The 20,099-nt window shown below is 38.0% G+C and overlaps 1 protein-coding gene across 50 annotated transcripts in view; it reads right to left on the reverse strand.

The window, feature by feature from the left end:
• SORBS1 (sorbin and SH3 domain containing 1) overlaps positions 1-20,099 on the reverse strand; it is a 350,893-nt gene that overhangs the window by 31,285 nt on the left and 299,509 nt on the right. For 33 of the 50 annotated variants that reach the window (XM_051981698.1, XM_051981697.1, XM_051981725.1 and 30 more), the window contains 5 exons: positions 19,535-19,600; positions 13,676-13,725; positions 7,390-7,562; positions 4,568-4,653; positions 404-571 (listed from right to left, as the gene is read on the reverse strand). In XM_051981698.1, the coding sequence (XP_051837658.1) occupies positions 404-571; positions 4,568-4,653; positions 7,390-7,562; positions 13,676-13,725; positions 19,535-19,600 (543 nt within the window). The remainder of the gene's footprint in view (positions 1-403; positions 572-4,567; positions 4,654-7,389; positions 7,563-13,675; positions 13,726-19,534; positions 19,601-20,099) is intronic. The other 17 variants (XM_051981748.1, XM_051981740.1, XM_051981747.1 and 14 more) reach the window with 2 other exon arrangements.

Consider the following 20,099-nt stretch of genomic DNA (forward strand, 5'->3'; position numbering starts at 1 on the left):
GTTTCACTGGCCCATCTGATCAAAGGCAAAAGTTACAAATGGCTAAACTAGAAGATATTGACATATCGGGATCAACAAGACATACAAATTCTAAGCAGAATGCAGAGACAAAACAATACTGTAGCAATATGATGCAGGACTGGACTCGTAAAATAGCTGATGCTTAAAAGCATGCATTGAAGGATGCACCAGCAGATCTCAGCAAGACATGCTTTAACATACACAGCCCCGGACGTCATAGATATTGCTTCCATTGACCAGCCATGAAGAGAGCCAAAGCAAGCCTAAATAAAGCCAGTATGAAAGATGCTGCTTGAAGAACTAATGTTGGCCTATAGGGCAACATGGTGGGAGGCAAATATGGCTTTGGGTCAAGCAGCAAACAGAGGTAACTCCAACAGACCTCTAACCCAGATTTCCTCTTTGCTGTATCGTCTACATTTAGGAGGTCCCCAAACCGCTCATTAGTGATAAACTGATGGTGGGTTGGAATAACACCCGTGTGCCGTCTAGCTGCAATATCAGCTTCTTCTTGCTCGCGCTTAAGCCGTCTCTGGTCCGCTAAAAGTTTCTGCCATGAAATTGCATAAAATGGACAATGAATTATCTGGTCCTGGGAATTTGAAAACTGCCAACAAAAACAACTGAATAACAAGAGGTTGTGGAAATCTATCTGGCTAGTGTAGCAGATTAAATGTAGATGATCAATACTCATCTTGAAGAAAACCCAATAAAGCTCATCGCTTAATGAGATCTAATTTATTTGTACTAGAGAAGAAAATAAAATCACACCAATAAAAGCAAAATTGCTGGGAGGCTTTGCTCTCCATCAATACCAGAAGTGTCAAACACCCATAAGTGATACTGCAACCTACAATACTCCTGACTGCAATTGGAGCGATATTAAAATGTAATTGGGAAATATTAAAAAAAAACAAATGAAAAATATAATAGAACACAGATAATGTTGATATGTAGTTTTCTAAGTCAAGATGCAGCCCACAGGAATCTTTACATATAGTTTGGTGGCCCCTGTTTCTCAATTTCAGTTTTGACACCACTGATCTAGACAAAAAAAAAGGGGACTAAATGAGACCAAATATTCTACAAGTACAATTAATGGCAACAACAATATTGCTTTTGCTTATCCTGCATTCCTGACCAACCATTAACATGAGTTTTGAGTCATTTTTCTAGAAGTAAGAATGGATTTATATCATGAAATCCAAATTCTTCATACTCTTGAATACTAATTAATACTAATTTAATATGCACCTGCAAGATAGTCAACCAGAGCTTATCAAAAGATCTGAGGTCATATAACAACTGAGTAGTCCACAGTGGGATAAAAAACTCTTGACCTTGGTCTTATAAGCTTTGTGTTTCCCCAGGCAACCAACTAGTCAAAGACTAAAACATGACACCATCATGATTTGGTTTGTACAGTGGCCATGCTAATACTGTGCATTATCACTTTTAGTACTTTTTTTTCCTTTATCAAAGCCAGCTCCATAACATCAATCAGAAATCAATCTTAAGCCTGATAAAAGGCAGGTAAGATATTACCCATTGAACATCTCATCCCCAAACTTCACTACTTGAAGACTCTTTGACTTCATGGTTGTGGATACTTTCTCCCCGATACAGAGTTCAAACTTTCAAGGTCTTAGTAGATGGTCTTTGAGAGTTTTTGAGGCTGAAAAAATTTTGTCACCTAGCAGTTGACCTGGTGATTAACAAGACTATTTAGACTAAGTTAGGTTGGTCTTCAGAGACAGGTAGACAGTCTATTACTGGACTTGGGCCAAAAGCCTTTCCCACTTGGTTACAGTGGGGGTAGCCCTTTGAAAGTCTAGGGTTAACTTGTTGCTATGGGGCAGCCCTGAGGAAGGACTGATCTCAGTATCAGATAGCATTAGGACTGGTCCCAATTAATGCCCTTCATATTTTTCATAATTATAAAAACAACCATTTCATGGTATTCACCATTTGCACTAATCAGGACCTAACTCTATCACTACTACTTAGGTGGGATGAGATTTAATTTGTTATAGCAGTATGGGGCCTGTTGATCTCAAATTTTAATGCTCTGAAACTAAAATTTAATGATAAAGATGAAATCTTGGTTAGAGTAAATAAAATTCAAGAGAAATAAAGCTATTGTTCTGTAAAGGATGGAACTTAGGAGATAATAGTATTAGAATATAAACTCCTCATGGGCTGGGCTTATTTCATCCTTTGTAATTTATCCTTACTAACCAGCAAAGAGCCTGGCATATAGCAAATGCTTAATAATCCTTATTAAATGATAGATTGGTTGATATTTGCATGATCTGGTGCTTGGGCACATCATGTAACTTTTCTGAACCTTAGTTTCCTTGTCTATAAAATGGGATTAATAATAATACTATTAATAATAGTATTACAATAATAATATATCAGTATATATTATATGTATAATAGTAATAATAATAATACCACAGGACTGTGGTAAGGATCAAATATAAGAGGAATTTTGTAAAGTATAAGGCTAATTATAAAGGTTAGCTTGTCACTAGACTGTAAGATTCTTAAAAGCAGGGACTGTCTTTTTTGTTTCTGTATATCTCCATGGTTTAGCATAGTAGGTACTTAAGAATTATTTATCAACTATTATTGTTCTTATTATTCTATGTTCTAATGGATTGTTCATTATAACATCAATTTACTAATCAGCTTATTAGAAATTCTCTAATGCAGGTAATACGATGCAAAAATACATTTTCATGGTCTCTGTTCATGTAGCTATTACACATTATAAGTTCCTTTTTTATCATGAATCTTTTGTACTGTGCCTGGAAAAAGGAAGAAGAGAACCAAGTTGTAATTGAATTCTTGACATTTCTTATTTCTTGTCCTCAATTACTAATGACTTCTTCCCCCAAACATTCACCTGTACTTAGCCCTTTAAAAATATCATACCTAAATTTCCAAACCACCATCAAAATAAAATATTTTTTTAAAGTTTCAGATTTTTTTTGAAAGAAAAAAGGTTTAGTAATTAATTATAAGTACATAGGAATCTCTCTATTTGTCTTAGTGGATTAAAAACAATTCTTTTATTTAAGGTACTACTGTGGTATACTTTCAGTTCTATTTCAACAAAATTCCTTGAAGATCCTACATAATTCAAGATCATGGGAGGAGACCAGTTTCACATGTATAGAAATACTTTCAGTTATACTTTCCCCAAAATAAAAAACCCTACTCCTGTGAGACACCTAATTAACAAGAATCTTAATTACTGATCAAACTGGTTTTTCCTCCACGTTCCTGAATATTATAGACTAGTTTTTTTGTGTGTCACATTTTCGGACACTCTTACTAAGTGGAGGTAGCTCAATCAGTTTGTTTGTCTTCGATCCATTAATTTGTAAAACGATAAAATATCCAATCTGTTATTATGGCCCTGTTCTAACACCTCTTGAAGACTGGAAGGGACCCATGAAATCATCTACTTCTTTCAATTCAGGTCATGCCATTCTCTGTAACTTGACCTTAAAATTGCTGCTTGAGGCTCTGAGAGTTTAAGTGAGTTACTCAAAATCACAAGGTGGGGATGTGCCATAGACAGATTTTGAAACCAGGTCTTCTTGGTTCCAAGAATGGCGCTGTTCACTAAACCGCACCATCTCTTACCTCCTAATTTACAAATAAGAATACTGAGGCTCAGGGAGGTCAGGTGCTACTCTCAACACATTTTTAAATGTTTTATACAAATCCTTTCATCATCTTTGTGGGTCAGGCGCTGTTATGATGGCAATTAAACCCAGAGTAACCACAGCAGCATACCATCTGACTGGTGGTGAGCACAGATGAGATCACCTATACCTCTCACCCAATAATTTTCCCTTTATTAGACAGCTGCAGTAATTTTACCTGGCAGTCATCTTATGCTGAATCACCACTATGAACCACTTAGCAATCATTTACTTTCGAAAACCCTTTGCCTAATTCTCAGCAGCAATGTTATTTACAAACTCTTAGATGGGCCAGGCTTCTCTTTTCTCTCTCCCTTATTTAAGTTTGCTGAAATCTATGTATATTTTCTCTGCTGGGTTACAAGTAATCTTCCTAAGTTATTTTTTATATAGACCATTATTGTTATTATTGCTTCCTCTACTTTTTATGACAGTCCTCTAAACATAGAAGTGGGAAAAACAGACATCTCAGAGTGTTTCCCTCACTTCCCCCCAGGGGGATGGGGAACCATGGAGAAAGAAGCTCTAAAAGGACTCTTCATAATTTTCTATATACTAGATTTGCATTTGGGATTGAATAGTCAAGATTGTCTATTATATCACAGCTAGGAAGAGAGCCATCTTTTAAGAGAGGGGAAATAATTTATCCTAAGTCACATATAGGGTTTGGAGGTAGGGCTAACTGGCATTCAAAATCTGCATTTTGAAATGAAACTCCTTTTGTAGACAAAGATACACTGGCACAGAATATGTCAAGTGCTTGGTATCTTCCCCTTCACCCCCATTTTTACTTTGGAAAAGCTACAAGACTGTAGGATGGGACTAACCTCTTTGTCATCATGACGCCTTCGAATAAAATCTTCAGTAGTTTCCAAGTATTCAGCTGGAGTGAAGTGCCGAGGTGACTCTGAATCTTCAAAACAACATAGCGGACAGAGTTAAAACACATAGAGATTGTTTTCCAAAACCCAGGCGGGGGCAAACATTTCCAGCAATCTACATGGACTGTTTCCCAAAAATCCAAGCGGGGTCAAACATTTCTGGCAATCCACACACTCTCCCACTATAGAAGTTTTAAGACATTTTCATGAATAGTCAACTGATTGAATATCAAAATATGGAAAAGATCAAATATCAAACTGATTGAATATTAGTTCTTCCCTCCTTCCTTCAGTTTCTCCCTCCCACCCCTTTTGGGATCCACTTGTGGAGTTATTTGATAATAGAGGAAACCAGTGAATTAAGAAAGGAGATAAAAACAGAGCATCTCCTTTCAAGAGCAACCCCACTAAGACCTTTATGGTCTTATTGGGACAAAGTATACATTCACACACATGGGCCAACACGAGAGGCTGCTCCTCATTCAAGTGGTTTTAGACAGAAGCAAATAACAGGAATCTCCAGAATTCCCCTGTTAATGGTGTTTGTATAATCTAAGTGGCCAATTGTTCTTTCAATGGAAGGTTTGGTGATAATTCTATGGACAATAGATGCATTTTCTTCTTCTTATCTAATTTTAGGTTCAGAAGGGGCAGCCACTATTAGCCATGATTAAATGCCAAGCAACACACAGAGGTACTGACAAACTAGGAGACGAGCATCAAGGAACAAGGAAGGAGGGGGACATGGCAAGCAAGGTGGGAAAGACGGATGAGGTCACACTGGCAAAGGACACAGAAAAGCCACCTCGGGGGGGTGTTCCAAGGTCATTTTGCGGGTTGTTGTTTCTATCCAGGCCGGGACCTAAACACGGGCCCAAGCTGCTGGCTTTAAGCGTGCCCAGATAGTCTCTTTTTGGAGAGGGTTCTGAGACCTGGCCCAGTCTCTCCAGGACCCGGAGCGACGACTGGCGCTTGGGGACGAAGGGCTTCCCTTCCCCCTCAGGGCTGAGTTCGTTCCCAAGGGGCTGAGTTTGGGATGCTGCTCTCTGTCCCATTACTGGGCTTGAAGTGTCCCTGGGTGGAGGCTTTCGGGAATGGTACTGGAGGGGCTTTTTCAACCTGAAAGGCAGGGGGCCCATGAGGTAGATGTTCCTAAGGACAGCGTTCTTATCGGCTCCCATGTCCACTCTCCAGCCGGGGCTCCGGGAAGCCTGCTGCTGCTCGTGCTTCCGGATGGTGGTGAAGCGGGTGTAGGAGGCCGGACAGCTGCCCTTGCACTTGTTGTGCCGATGCTTCTGGGAGTCGCTGTGGATGCTGCTGGTGCTCCCCTCTCGACTGTCGCTGGACACGGTGGAAAGCCGGTCCAGCTCATCCAGGCAGGCTGAGGGGGGGTCGGTGGGGAGAAGGGCTCTCAGACTCAAAGCCGGCTCTGCCACATGGCCACAGGAGGATGAGCCGAAGGCTACCGCGGGGCGATCTGGGACCTCCTTCCCCCGGTGGTGGAGCTTGGGAGACTCCAGGAGGGATTCGGCGGAGCGCGCCGCGCTCAGACCGCCGTGGGGCAGCAACGGCACAGGAGACTTGCTCAGGCGGCCCGACAAGTCCAGGGATGGCATGGAACGGGACCGCTGGATCAGCTGCTCAAAGGCCGTGACCCGTGAGGAGACCGTGTGTTTTGGGATGTGCTCGGAGCTCTCCTGGCTGAGGTTCAGCTCTCCCCGGGCCTCCGCCAGGTTGCTGGATTCAAAGTGGGAAGCCAGGTCCCGGACGCTAGAAGAAGAGATGGAGCCCAGGTGGAGCCCAGTTCGGTTGATGTGGTGCATGTTTTTGTAAAGCATTGTGAATTCGCTGCCCCCCTTCCTGGAGAGGGGGCAATACTTCCTGGAAGTGGCCCCGTAGTCCTGCAGGCTCTGGGTGCTGCCAGACTTGGAGCCGTACTCCCGCTTCACCCGCATGAGAAGGTTTTCAATGCTTCCTCCTCCTTGCAAGGGGAGTGTTCTTTTGGAATCATCTAAAGCGGGAGAGCTACAGAGGTTTTCGTAGCTTTGAGCCTTCTCTGGGGGCAACAGGATACTCTTCTTTTCCTGTAAGAGAGCACTTGGAGCTGACAGCCTGGGTTTGAATTTGGAAGGGAGGATCTCGGAAATGCAGGCTTTCGCTGCTGACAGGGGCTTCTTATGTTTACACATAGGCCCTAACATGTCACTAGCATGAAAGGTTCGGCTACTAACTGAAGAAGAGGAAATCATATGAGCATTCCCACCTTTACGATCCACTGGTAAGCATGCAGAATAAAATAAACACAACCCGTTAGGTTAAAAGCTGGAAGCAGGGAAGAAAGGAGAGGTCACATGCTCATTTTTTATCAATGCATCTCTTTCACTCGGTGTCAGAAAGCAACATAAAAATAACTGAGCTGCAAAGCAGGTGCAAATGGGATAACTTAAAAAAAATTTAAAATCCCCTATCCCTATCCCACTCCCACTAGGTATTTCTGGAAAAAAAAAAAAGGGGCACTCAGCTGGTTTCAAAGAGAGAGAGGTGTTTGATTTTTTTTTTCTTTTAAAGAGAGAATGGTAAAGCTAGGGGACTAAGAAAGAAAAATTGCTACCATCAGAAAGTATATCAGGGGATGTGACACAAGAGGTCTCAAAAGGTTTGGATAAGCATCTGGACCAGTCAGAACTTATCCCAACTACTCGAGGATCAACCACAACTGTCATTTCCATTATAGAAGAAATAAAAACTGACCATCCTCACCCAATTACCTTTAGTGGAAGCAGTGCTAGAGGGTCGCTTGAGACCACTTAATCCCTGGAGAGGAATGTCTCCGCCTTCCAAAACGCTTTTATAAATTTGTCTTTCATTCTCCAAACCAGTGGAATCACCTGGAGCCATCTCTGACTCTCTCTTCACTGCATGGATATTGGGTGAATATGAGCTACAAAGATTGTAATTTTTAAAAAGTCAGATTTAGAGGACTTTAAGTTGTAAAAAGTCATATCTAGTATCAGTTTTTTAAAAATTAAGAGAGGAACCAGTTGCAGAATAAATACATCCTTTTGTGCTATAAAATTTCATACAAGAACATGAAATGTCTGTCAGATAAAATAGTCATTTTCATTTAGAAATACCAATAGACTTCTTTTATAGAGAAGGGAGGCTTATGAGCAGCTAAAGTTCATTTGAACTCAACTCGAGCATTTAAGTTCCTATTATATATAAGCCACTGTGCTAGATCTGGGGATGAGGCAAGGAAAAAAACCTGCCAAAACCCATGCTCTATTTTCTCCCCCAAACTAGGAGATTTTAATCTATCCCTGCCAGGGATAGGTTATTGGTGATTTTTGTGATATTTTTCTTTCTTTTGTTCTTGTGGAACTTTTTCCTTCAGGAAATACTTTAAAAATGAATCCCTAAAAATCTTTAAAATGATGCTGCCTCTAGCACTGATTTTTCTGTATTCATTTGGCCATGTCTATTTTTCCCAATTACAGCTTCTTCTTCTTCCCCCCCCTCCCCCGAGGCAATTAGGGTTAAGTGACTTGCCCAGGGTCACACAGCTAGGCAATATTAAGTGTTTGAGGCCAGATTTGAACTCAGCTCCTCCTGACTTCAGGGCTGGTACTCTATCCATTGCCCCAATTACGGCTTTTTACATGTAACTTTACATCCTTGCATAGTACAACAGAAACCAAGGAGGTGGAATTCAAATGTTATCTCTACATATATAATTTTTTCCCCTCTACATATATAATTGATGAGAAGAGCTCACTCTAGAAAAGTTGGCAGATCTGATCTATTTCATGTTTGTGTCTTCCTCTGTTTAGTTAGGTCTCATGGCAAGTTCTCTAATGGCTCATGTTTTCCTCAGTCACCTTTCTTTTGCTATCACTATTGCTCATAAGCATCTGCCATCTTTCTCAGTAATGAGTTTAGACTAAACTCATATGGCAGTTTTGCTGTATTGTCTTTCCACTTAAGAAGGGAACCAGATATAAATCAATCCTCAACTTCTGCAGGGGTAACATTCCTAGAAAATGATGTAAAAGTAAAAAATGTGAATACTGATACATTGAACCTATAGGAAGTAGGGGATTAGGTTCCCATAATCACTACAAATAGTAATGTTTTGCCAGAGATTGTTGAAAGTATACTTTTTCTGCATGCAATTCTTTATAATGACACATTAATTTTGATAACATGTACTTTTCCTAACACAATAACTATGAAATAACTCATAAAATGCAGTATACACAATTGAATTGTTTTTTTCTTGATAACCGCTCCCTTGTATTCTGTGACCCATTGTGCTAACATCTCAAAAAAACAAACAAACAAACCCCAAAACCCAACCACAAAACACCAACAATCCATTGAATTCTAACAATATTCACTTTTAATAACATGAAATCTACAGTTCTATAAAGACTTTATTCTTTTTGGCAAATACAACAAATCATTGATTTGTTAATACCAAACTTGGGGCCAAAAGAGTCTGACAGCAGCTGCAGACATTCCAGCATGAAGTTTATTTAACAATTTTTTTTTTTTTTTTAACTAAGCCACATCCTTGATTTTGTCCAAAGGATTTGCACTACACTTTGGGGGCATAACTGCAAGACAAAACTTGACTTGTAAAAGCAAACAATGAAAATATGTAACGAATGCATGGGGTAATCTTTACAAAAGTAGGGTGAACAAGACCAGTGAAGTGTCTAGTGGATCTGTGCACCACATTTCTCATTTTTTCCCCTCTACTGTATGTAATTGAAAATGTGTAGGATTGCCAAGGCAGAAGTGAAAATGGAATACTTGAAGTGGTGGAAGTTAAATCTACACATGTTGGGGATTGACTATATATTGGCAGAGGCATTTTTAAAAATTTTGTCTCCTAGTGGCCATTTATATCCAGAATTAGTCTAAGAAATGATGGTTATCTTGAGCCAATTTCTTTCCTTTTGCCTATCCATTTAAAAAAATGTGTAGCTCATCTAAATGAATCATCTTAAACCTGTTCTCCCTCCTGATTTTACTACTTCCTTCAAAGACACGATTACTGACCATTCACCTAGCATTCCATCTACAAAATCTTGATATTATCTTTTACTCTTCCCTCTCTTTCATCATATTTCTGATTAAAAAATGCAGTCCTGTTGATTTTATCTCTATGATATCTCTTGTATTCATCCTTCCCCTTCTATTGCCACTACAACTGTTCCACATAAGCCCTTGTGATGATTCTATGCATCAAATCCTTTCAAGCTCCCTAACTCTTCATTGTGTTCCTCTCTATCCAATGTCACCTTTTCCAAAGAACTTTCCTTTATTTGTCTTTTATCATTTATTATTTGCCTTTTCCCCTAGGACCTCACAGAGAACTCTATGAATCTCTTATAAGATATGCATTATGCAGATTCATTAAACTAATTTGCATACATATTATATACTTCTAGTACTGGGGTTCTTAAACTTTTTTTTTTGTTTCAAGGAACACTTTAGCTGTTGATAAAGTTCATGGACCTCTTCTCAGAATGAAGTTTTTAATGTTTAAAATAAAATATATATGAACATAAGGAAAACCAGTTAATACTTTGATGCTTATCAAAACATTTTAAAAAACAGTTATGGATTCTTGATTAAGAACCTCTGTTATGGTAATTGTTCAGTTGTGTCCACCTCTTTGTGACTCCATTTTGGGGTTTTCTTAGCAGAGATATTGGAATGGTTTGCCATTTCCTTCTCTGGCTCATTTTTCAGATGAGGAAACTGAAGCAAATGGGATTAAGTGACTTACCCCCAGCCACACAGCCAGTCTGAGGTTAAATTTGATCTCAGATCCTCCTGCCCTGGTCCTCTATCTATCTACCATTCCTCTTGGCTGCCCCAAAAGAATCCCTGTATTAGAGTATAAGTTCTATGAAGACAAGTCTTCCATCTTAGGTACTTCATCCCACATTCAATACCTGAACTACATATTGTACATCAATCTTTGATATTAGAGTATTAAGTTTTAATAGAAACCAAATGTGAAGAAAAAAAAGCAAAATCCATCTTAGCTTCTTAAAATGAAAGTTGGTGGCTAGGAAGCAGTGATCTTGACTGAATACTGAAACTTTGAATTCTAGTTCAATTCAACAAAGAATTTAAATGTTGTAAGGCAAGCTTGCACATTTAAAACAGCAATAATTCCAAGATCACATATAGTCTTAGAAAAAAATGGCTTAGTGGCTGAGAAAATCTGTTAAAAGACATGGTCATGAGGGAAGAGGTAAAGGGACAAGTATTTATCAAGTACCTATTATGTGTCAGCATTAAATAAAATACTTTATAAACCTTATTTCATTTGTGATCACAGAGTCTGTATATGACTGTGGAAAGACTCAGGAGTTCCTTGTTCTAAGATTAGAATCCATATTATCCCCATTCAAGAATATTCCTCTTCAAGGAAGAGCCAATCTCTTCCTTTGTGGCCAGTGGAAAAGAAGAAAAAATGGGTAGGGAATGCAAGAAAGAAGTGTAATAAAGTGTTCTTTCCTATATATTCCTATTAAGTTAATCGAATAACAATTGCCTATTTTTATCTGTTGTTGAGCCCTTTTTCAGTTATGTCTGATTCTTTGTGACTCCATTGTGCTGTTTCCTTCTCCAGCTCATTTTTCAGATGATGAAACTGAGACAAACTGAGTTAAATGACTTGGAGGCCAGATTTGAATTCAGGGAGATAGGTGTATCTCCAGGCCTGGAACATTATCCACTGTACCACACAGCTGCCCTTATGCTTATCTAGCAGATTACATCAGCTGATTTCACCTTACTCTACCATTTTGTGAAGTAGGTTTTATGAGCTGAAAGAACTATTCTGAGTTATTTAGTCCTGATCTATGCCCTGAGGAGTATAAGTTGGTTTCCTCATTTTACAGATGATATAACTGAGGCCCTGGGGAGCTCAGTTAGCATCAGAGACAGAACTAGAATTCAGGTATCTCAGTTCTAGGTCCATTATCTGAGTTTCTTTCTCTTTTGTAATCTTGCCAGAAAGGGCTAGTAAAATAATTGTTCCCATTAGCATCTGAGTTTTATAGAATACCTAAATTATTTTTTAAAAAATAGGGAGTACAATTAGGTTATTCAATGTACAGAGCACTGGGTCTGGAGTTAAAAAGACTCATCTCCTTAAGTTCAAATTTGATCTTGGACATTTACCACTGTGCAACCCAAGCAAATCACTTAACTCTGCCTCAGTTTCCTCATCTGTAAAATGAGTTGGAGAAGGAAATGCAAAGAATTCCAATATCTTCACCAAGAAAACCCCAAGTGGGGAACAAGCTTTAAAACAAACAAAACAATTTGTTTTTTTTAAACAAACAAACAAAAAAAATGTAGAATAGATCAAAACAGCGTCCTGAGTGCCATCTAGTGATCAAGATGAGTAAATCTACGCTTGTGCAAGATTTCTGCCTCCTATGAACTCAAGATGGTGACAATTATATTAAATAGTAAATAAATAAATATTATCAAAATATTTTTTTTAGAAAAAGTTCTCAGAACTCTATTTTAATAGATTTAAAATAGAGTTTTTAAAAGCCCCCAAGGTAGAGGGATTAATAGGAAAAGCTCCTCTTCTGTGATCACTGAAGGAGGAAAGAGTGGGTGTGCAGACTGCAAGAAGGGGGAACACCTGTCAGATGGCCTCAATCTTCCCAGGAAAGTAGGAGGCCAAGGGATCTGTTGCCAACACCATAGACTCACACATGTAGCATTGGAGGGCAACACAGATGTCATCTGGTCCAAGACTTTTATTTTATAGGTTAAGGAAGTGAGGACCAGAAAGTTGACTTGCTCCAGCTCACAAGTCATGATGGAACCAGGGCCATGTGAATCCAAATCCAGCACTCTTTGGTTTGAAATAGTTACCATGAACAATAGATGGGATAGAATAGAGAATTGTCTAATGCCTCTGAGCTCAGCTCAAATGCCAACTCTGTGCAGGGAATATTTCATGGTCTTCTCTTTTGAGATTACCTTTTAGCTATATCTTGTCTGCACTCATTTAGAATGCAAACTCTTGAAGGACAAAGTCTGCTTTTGCTTCTTCTCTCTGGGCTAAGGCACATAAATGTTTATTGACTGACTGAAGGATGGTACCTCAGGAGTTGTATATCATGATTTAGTGGGGAAATCACTTTGCTGCCAGTTTGAACAACTTAGGGCATAGTGACCATGAAGAACAACACACAGGTTCTGAACAGAGAGACAATTTCTATTTGGGGAAGATGGGTGAGATAGATTGAAGGAGTGGGAGACTGGAGACAAGGAAACCCTTTAGGGAACTGGTAAAGGGCCATTCTAAATACTGTGTCCTATCTATGAAAGTTGGATTATGTATTTCTTGGTTCCTACATTACTTATTTGGGATTTAAGGATAACCTATGTTATCAAGTAGCATTTAAAAGATTAAAGTAGATAAAAGGATATTAAAGTAACATTTTTTAAGTATCCTCATCATGTAGAAAATGTAACTGTCATATTTGTGCATGTATACAATGTATTTTACATATATATATGTGTGTGTGTTTGAGTATGTATATATGTGTATATACACACATATAATTATTATTATCACGACTAGAGAGTCTAAAGGCAAGCTTACCATAGGGTAATATCATAGTGTAATATATTATGGATCTTCAATTTCGTCAGCATTAGAGTTCCCTTCACCAGCTAGATAGCAACTAACTCAGATAGTAGATCAACTAGTAAATACAGATAAATCTTAAGCATGTGTTTAGAAAGTTTAAATGACTTGTCCATGGTCATATAGTAAGATACAGAGGCAGTACCTAGACTTTCTTCACTCCACTCCAAGTCCAATACTCCATCCAGGACCGTTAAATTATAGTAGATGATAAAGCATATGGTATTGGAATTGGTTTAGCCAATTATGAGCAAGAATCCTAGCCAATGAATGGACAAAGTTACTGGGGTGAACTCATACTTTTCCCTACTTTTTATATTCAAGAAACAAAAACATGCAGTGGATCTTTAACTTACTAGGCAGAACGCTCAGCAGTTGTTTCTGGAGTGGGGCTGACTCTTGTACTCTGTAAATGTACAAAAAAAAGAGGTCAACACAAAGGAAAAACAGCAGCCAAGTCATTTTTTTTCTGTTAACAATTTTTAAAAATGATCTTTAGGAGCCAAGATGAATGGAGAGTATGAAAGAGATTGTGTTTGCATAGAGGGCAACATTTTCTTTCCTTCCTGTCAGAGAAGGTCAGATTTTTAGCCAAGTTGCTCTTTTCCCCTATTCTTGAATAACTGCATCAAGCCCAAAGCAATAACATGCTACTTGTTGAGTGAAGAGATACAATGGGAGCTCTCTCCCCTGCCCATTCCCTTTTCCTCCATGGCAAAGACAGACTAACGTACTGGGATATTTAACAAGGTCAATTAGAGAATACTACAAAGTGGGACCCAGGGCCATCTTTATCAGGATACTTTTGTACAAATGGAAGAACCCCAATTCCTTGGCCAGAGCTAGAATGGTCTAATGCTTCTTTGAAGTTCAGCAGAGGTGAAACAATGAAGTTACACTATTCTGTCCTTAGGCAGTCATTTGCTACTACTCCTAGATTTGTTAATGTAGAAATAGGAAGAAACATGGTTTTATAATTATAATTTTTTATAATTACAAACACTTTAAATAGAGGTAGGGGACTCTTTGGCAGGGAAAGATATATAGCATTACAGTCTCATGGGCAAAAAACAAAAAAAAAAAAAGACAAGAAACCACTATGAGCCATATCTAAATAAAAAGTAACTACATTACTTATTTGGGATTTGGGGGTGGAGAATTCAATTTGAGAGAAATATATAAGGTGTCTCAAAAAATTAGACTTTTGGGACATCCTATATAAAAGCATAATTCATCTATTTAAAGAAAAAAAAACAAAAGTATGAAGTCATAGTAATTTTATAATCTTTCAATTCCAAATTATGGATAATGAAAAAGTAAAGACATATAAGATAAAGAGAAGGAGAGGAAGAGACAGCTAGGACAAGGTGAGGAAGAGAGAAAGAAGGACTAGGAAGGGAGAGGCTGAAAGTAAGACATTTGTAGGAAATGGAGGAGAAGATTGGGGAAAGAGGAATAAAGGAATAAAATGAAAGAGAAAAGATACAGGGAAAGGGGGAGAAATAAACACTCTCATCAAAGTTTCTCTGCAAATAATCAGATTATTTCTGCTTCCCTTACTATGTATCATAATTAGCTGCTGTCCTCTCCCTATAGTCTCTTACAAGGACACAGTCACTACTTCTCTGTGGCTGACTCCCAAAATTTATCTTCAGTCTTGTCCTTTGTCTTCATATGAGTCCCTCATTTCCATCTACCTGCTAGACACATCCATGTGGATATCCTGCTTATGTCAACTTACGCTACCAGACTTAAACTGACATTTTCATTTCTCACCTCCCCCCAATAGATTTCTTTCTGTAGGTTTCCTATTTTGTGTCAGTATTCTGTCATTTTTTGAGGACTCCCCCATATCCAAATAATCACTAACCCAGATGATTCTTCCTGTGGAACATCTATTATATTCATCCTTTCTTTTTCATTGCATTATGGTATTAAAGTAGCTTCTAATTGTTTCCATGGCCTGTAGTCCGTTTCCCCTTCAAATCATCCTACTCATCTTTGCCAGAAATGTCTAAAAGATTGCTTTGACAATAACATTCCCTTTCTCAGAAATCACCCACAGGACAAAGCACTAACTTTTGTCTGACTTTTGTCAAATTTCTCTGTAATCTAGACTTACTTTTCCATCCTTAATTCCTATTACTCATTTATGCAATCTCTAATACTGACCGTTAGTAGCCAAGATGAATGGGGAATATGAAAGGGATCGTGTTTATAAAGAAGGCAATATTTTCCTTCCTTCCTACTAGGAAAGTATAGATTTTTAGCCAAGTTTCTCTTCTCCCCTTTTCTTGAATAACTAGACTGAGCCCAAAGCAGGAGTGCGCTACTAGTTAGGTCAAAAGGCATCTCTGGTTGAAATCCAACCAGACTGCCCAGAAACATCTTTCCACCACTGTATCTAACTGGATTTATACCATAATCCATCCTGGAATGTCCTCCTCCTACCTGCTAAAATCCTATCCCATCATTCAAGATACATCTCAAGTGTTACTTCCTTCATGAAGCTCACCCTGACTATTCTACATCAGAGTGGTACTCCTCTCTCAGGAACTCTAAGCCCTGAATGCCTCATTCAACATGGACTAAAGGCTGCCCTGTTACTTTTCCATCTGTCTTTATCTACAATTCTAATGAACTGTAGGTTTCTTCAGAACTCACCTCATTATTTATAGAATTCCAAGATTTAGAGGGAGGCAGGACTTTAGAAATTAATTATTTAGATACAAGAAAACCAAGGTTCCAAAAGGTTAAAGCTTTTTATTCTAAATCCAGAGCCAGGAAATAGCAGAGCTGGTCATTAAATCCAGGTCATGTAACTCTAGAGGTGTCTGGGGCAGTGGAAAGAATATATGATGAGTCTACAGAGGATGTGGGCTCCAGTTACTGTTCTCCCTAGGTGATTTGGGGCAAGCTACTTCCTCATTCTGAGTTCTTCAACTACACAATGAGGGAATTGGAGTGGTTACCTCTGAAGTTTCTTCCATCTCTAAATCTAAGGTTCAAAGAAGCTTTTATATCAAATCCAAGCCTTCTTCTACTTGGTATTTCCCAAAATACCTAACTTTAAAGCCTTGGAGTTAGATAGTTAACAAGTATTTATTGAGCATTAACTGTGTGCCAGGAGCAGCTACGTGACAGTGGATAGACTGCTGGTCCTGGAGTCAGGAAAGTTCATGTTTTGAGGTCAAATCTGATCTCAAAAATTTCCCAGCTGTGTGGTCCTGAACAAGTCACTTAACTCGTTTGTTTCAGTTTTCTTATATGTAGAATGAACTGAAGAAGGAAATGGCAAAACCATTCAAATATCTTTGCCAAGAAAACATCAAATAGAGCTATGAAGGGTTGGACATGATTGAAACAACTGAGTAACAACTATGTGACCTGAGAGGGGACAGAAAAGTTAATCTAGTCTTTGACCTTAAGGAGCTTATAGAAAACACTAAAAAACTACTTGCTGATTGGCTAATAACAATCATCATATTGATTCTAGAGTTACCTTCTTTTCTTTTAAGTATCTAAAATAACCTTTTGCTAAAGGAGCTTCTCAAATTTTTAAGGAGAAGGAAGAACACATCAATCAGGACTCTCCTACAGTGCCAGCTCATTAACCTTTTCCTCTAATTAGACTCACCTGCAGCTACAAACAATTCCCTCTCATAAGCCAGTTTTATCATTTACTTGCTAAAACCCATGGGTTCTATGTTGTCCACATCTAGACCTCAGCTCCTTCCTGAGCAGAAGTATAAGAGGTCATAGGGCACATCTTCCTCCTCTTGTCTAGATGGTTAGCACCTTGTTCACCTCTTCTGATTCTCTGAATACTGAATTGTCAGTTACTGACCTTGTTACTTGATAATTTTTTGACCTTGACTCCCAGACTTCTGATTCCTTAACCTTGGGCTGGATTTTGACAATTGATTACTCCCTTGAGGTCTAACCCAGAATATCAAGGTGCTTGATGGTTGGCCACTGGTGGCTAAATGTCCCTAAAGCACCCCCCCCCCCAAGAAACTGGCCAATACCATGTTTCTCCTGCTTTGGGTAGAATCTAATTAGTGTGGCAAATCCTGATCCCTCTTTTGTACCTGACCTGCCATCTTCCTAATCTCAATTAGTATTCCTCCTTTGCAAAGATACCATTTTGTATGTAATATCTGCTATGGTTTGCTAGTAAGTCATGGGATAGTTTTTAAAAATCACCTATTTCGTTATACCTTTGTTCTCAGTTTCTAATAAAAGGCTTAAAAGAAACTTCCAGTGGGAATCCTATGAATTATTGAATTTTAAATTCTACCTTTCAATTAGCTGTTTCATATAGCACTTAGAGAATTCATGAGCTACCTTAAGGATGCTGCCCCCTCCCCAAGCTTATCTTATTCCCTAAAGTAAAAAGTATTTTAAAATTCCAAAATGATTTGGCTTCATTTTGCTCAAATCAAAAGTCTCACTACCCCAGAACAGTTGATCTTAGCCTGGAAAACAATCTGTGAATGTTAAAGACCAATGGTCTTATCAACTCCCTCCTTCTTCCTCCTACTTAAGGTCTTTACATATATTTTTAAAGTGGATCTGGTTTTCCCTAATTCAGTTCTAAACTGGTAGGATCAAGATTGTATGACAAGATGAAGGGAAAAGCTTTAATCATTATGAAGTAAGAGTTTTTTTTTTCTCCTTTTGGACAATGGTGGCTACACAAAGGCAGGTTAATTTTACTTGGAGTCTGTAGCTTTGATCCAAACTTCTATGCTAATTTTATTCTTATAGCTTTTCCCCTCCCTTTACTACAGAAATTTTAGCTAAAATAAAAGCAACCAGATTTTCACAAAAACTCCCATGACGATGGTACATATAGGGTATTGAAAAGTTGGACTTGGCCTATATTCGCTGGATGGCATCTTTTGTTTTTTTCTTTGCCCATTATTCATTTAAAAAAAATTATACTATGTTATAGAAATGTTTATTTCATATCATAAATTAGAAATTAAATAAAAAAATTTTTAAAGATGCTGAATATTCTGAGATGAGTATACCACAGGCTGGCAGAAGATGGGCCAGCTCCTGTATAAAGACCTTTTTTTTTAAAAAAAGAGATAAATGCACTGATCACAATTTCCATATTGCTTTGCACATTGGTAGGCACTCAATAAAGATTTTTGATTTAACATAGAATTAAGGACTGAGTAAGGGGACACTCAAAACTGCAAGAGGAATTTTGCCCAATAATGGAATTTTGAAAGTTCATATATAGTTTACACATGAAAATCAGACATGAGAAAGAGGCTCATAGAAAGGGAGCAACATATCTAGAAGCTTTAGGATGAGCAACTAAGAGGCAGAGAAGGACAAAAAAATGAAAAAAAAGTTTAAGCCTACTCTCTGTTCCTTGTCTGATAATTTTAAAAGAAAATCTAAAAGGATGCCAGAAAGCCATGCAATCTCTGCAAAGAGCAGAAAGATTCACTCAAACTACATTAAAAAGCCATTCTACAATGAAAAGAGCAGTTTGAAAAAGAGCTGACAGAATGGAAAGGTCAGGAGATGCCTTCTATAATCTTTTGCTGGTGGCTTTAGTAAGCTTTTCCATTCTTTCCTAAATGAACCTCTAACTCTGTCTGATAGCAACTATGATCTCTTTCTAGATAAGTCAGGTTAGAGAAGAAAAAAAGAATGGAAAAGTTAGCTTTAGTTTAACACAGGGGAAGAAAGAATGGAAAGCTAAGCCTGAAGAATGAAATTATTCTTTGGAGGATGGAGAAAGCAGAAATGTAGGGATGACAATACAAAAGTGCTCAAGGAATTGGCCATAGAGTGTATGACAACAGAGGATGCTGCATTTGGAGGGAATGATTTAAATCCCAATATCCAGTTTTTCAAAATGCATCGGTTTTATTGGAAAATACAACTGCTCATGTCCATGAAACCTACCTTTTAAGAAACAGCTATTTTATTTTGTTTCAGAGTAGTGTCAAAAGGACTAATTACTATATATTAAAAGAAGAAGCAACTGCTAAAAATCTCTCTACAGGTTAGTGCACTTCATAGACACATTATTGAATGGCAACTTGATTGATCACCAAGCAAATGAATTTTTTAAAAAAGACAGAAAAGAAAAATGAAAGCAAACATTAAACCACCACACACTCCCACTAACCAATGAATGCTAAACACACACGTTAGTACAACAACATAGGTAGATAGCACAGAATTACCTTTCTATCCTCTCTAGGAAGGATAGAGCAGTCTCCAGGAGTATAATCCCATATCTTTTTTGGAGGCTGATGGGAAGCAGAGGAGGAAATGAAGAAATGAGAATAAAGACAACACAAAAAACGTGGAGACTGGTTTAAAACGGAAAAGTTCACAGGAAGGGAATCATATCAACACAGAAAAGGGGAAGATTAAAAAAAAAAAAAACCAAAAATGGGGCAGTCTGTTATTGTACTGCTATCAAAGAGGAAAGACTAAGGAGAGGGCTGTGTTAAGTTAAAATTTGGAAATAGAATTTACAAGGAAGTCTGTTTTATTTTGTAATCCCCAGGAGTAAATACTACTGGTTTTTAAATTTAAAATTTAAAATAAAATAAAAAATCAAAGGAGACTTTTTGATTATTGGTTTTCCTTTCAAACAAGAAGGCATCGACAAAGCCTCCAATTTTTTTTTTTTAGTCATTTCTTTCCATAGTAATTATATACTTCATTAATGAATAAAGGCTAGAGATATAAGGTAATAGGAACTTTCTTGGCAGTGAAATTTAATATGTCTTAAAGTGTATA

The sequence above is a fragment of the Antechinus flavipes genome, chromosome 2, assembly GCF_016432865.1.
Source record: "Antechinus flavipes isolate AdamAnt ecotype Samford, QLD, Australia chromosome 2, AdamAnt_v2, whole genome shotgun sequence".
In the NCBI taxonomy this organism is placed as follows: domain Eukaryota; kingdom Metazoa; phylum Chordata; class Mammalia; order Dasyuromorphia; family Dasyuridae; genus Antechinus; species Antechinus flavipes.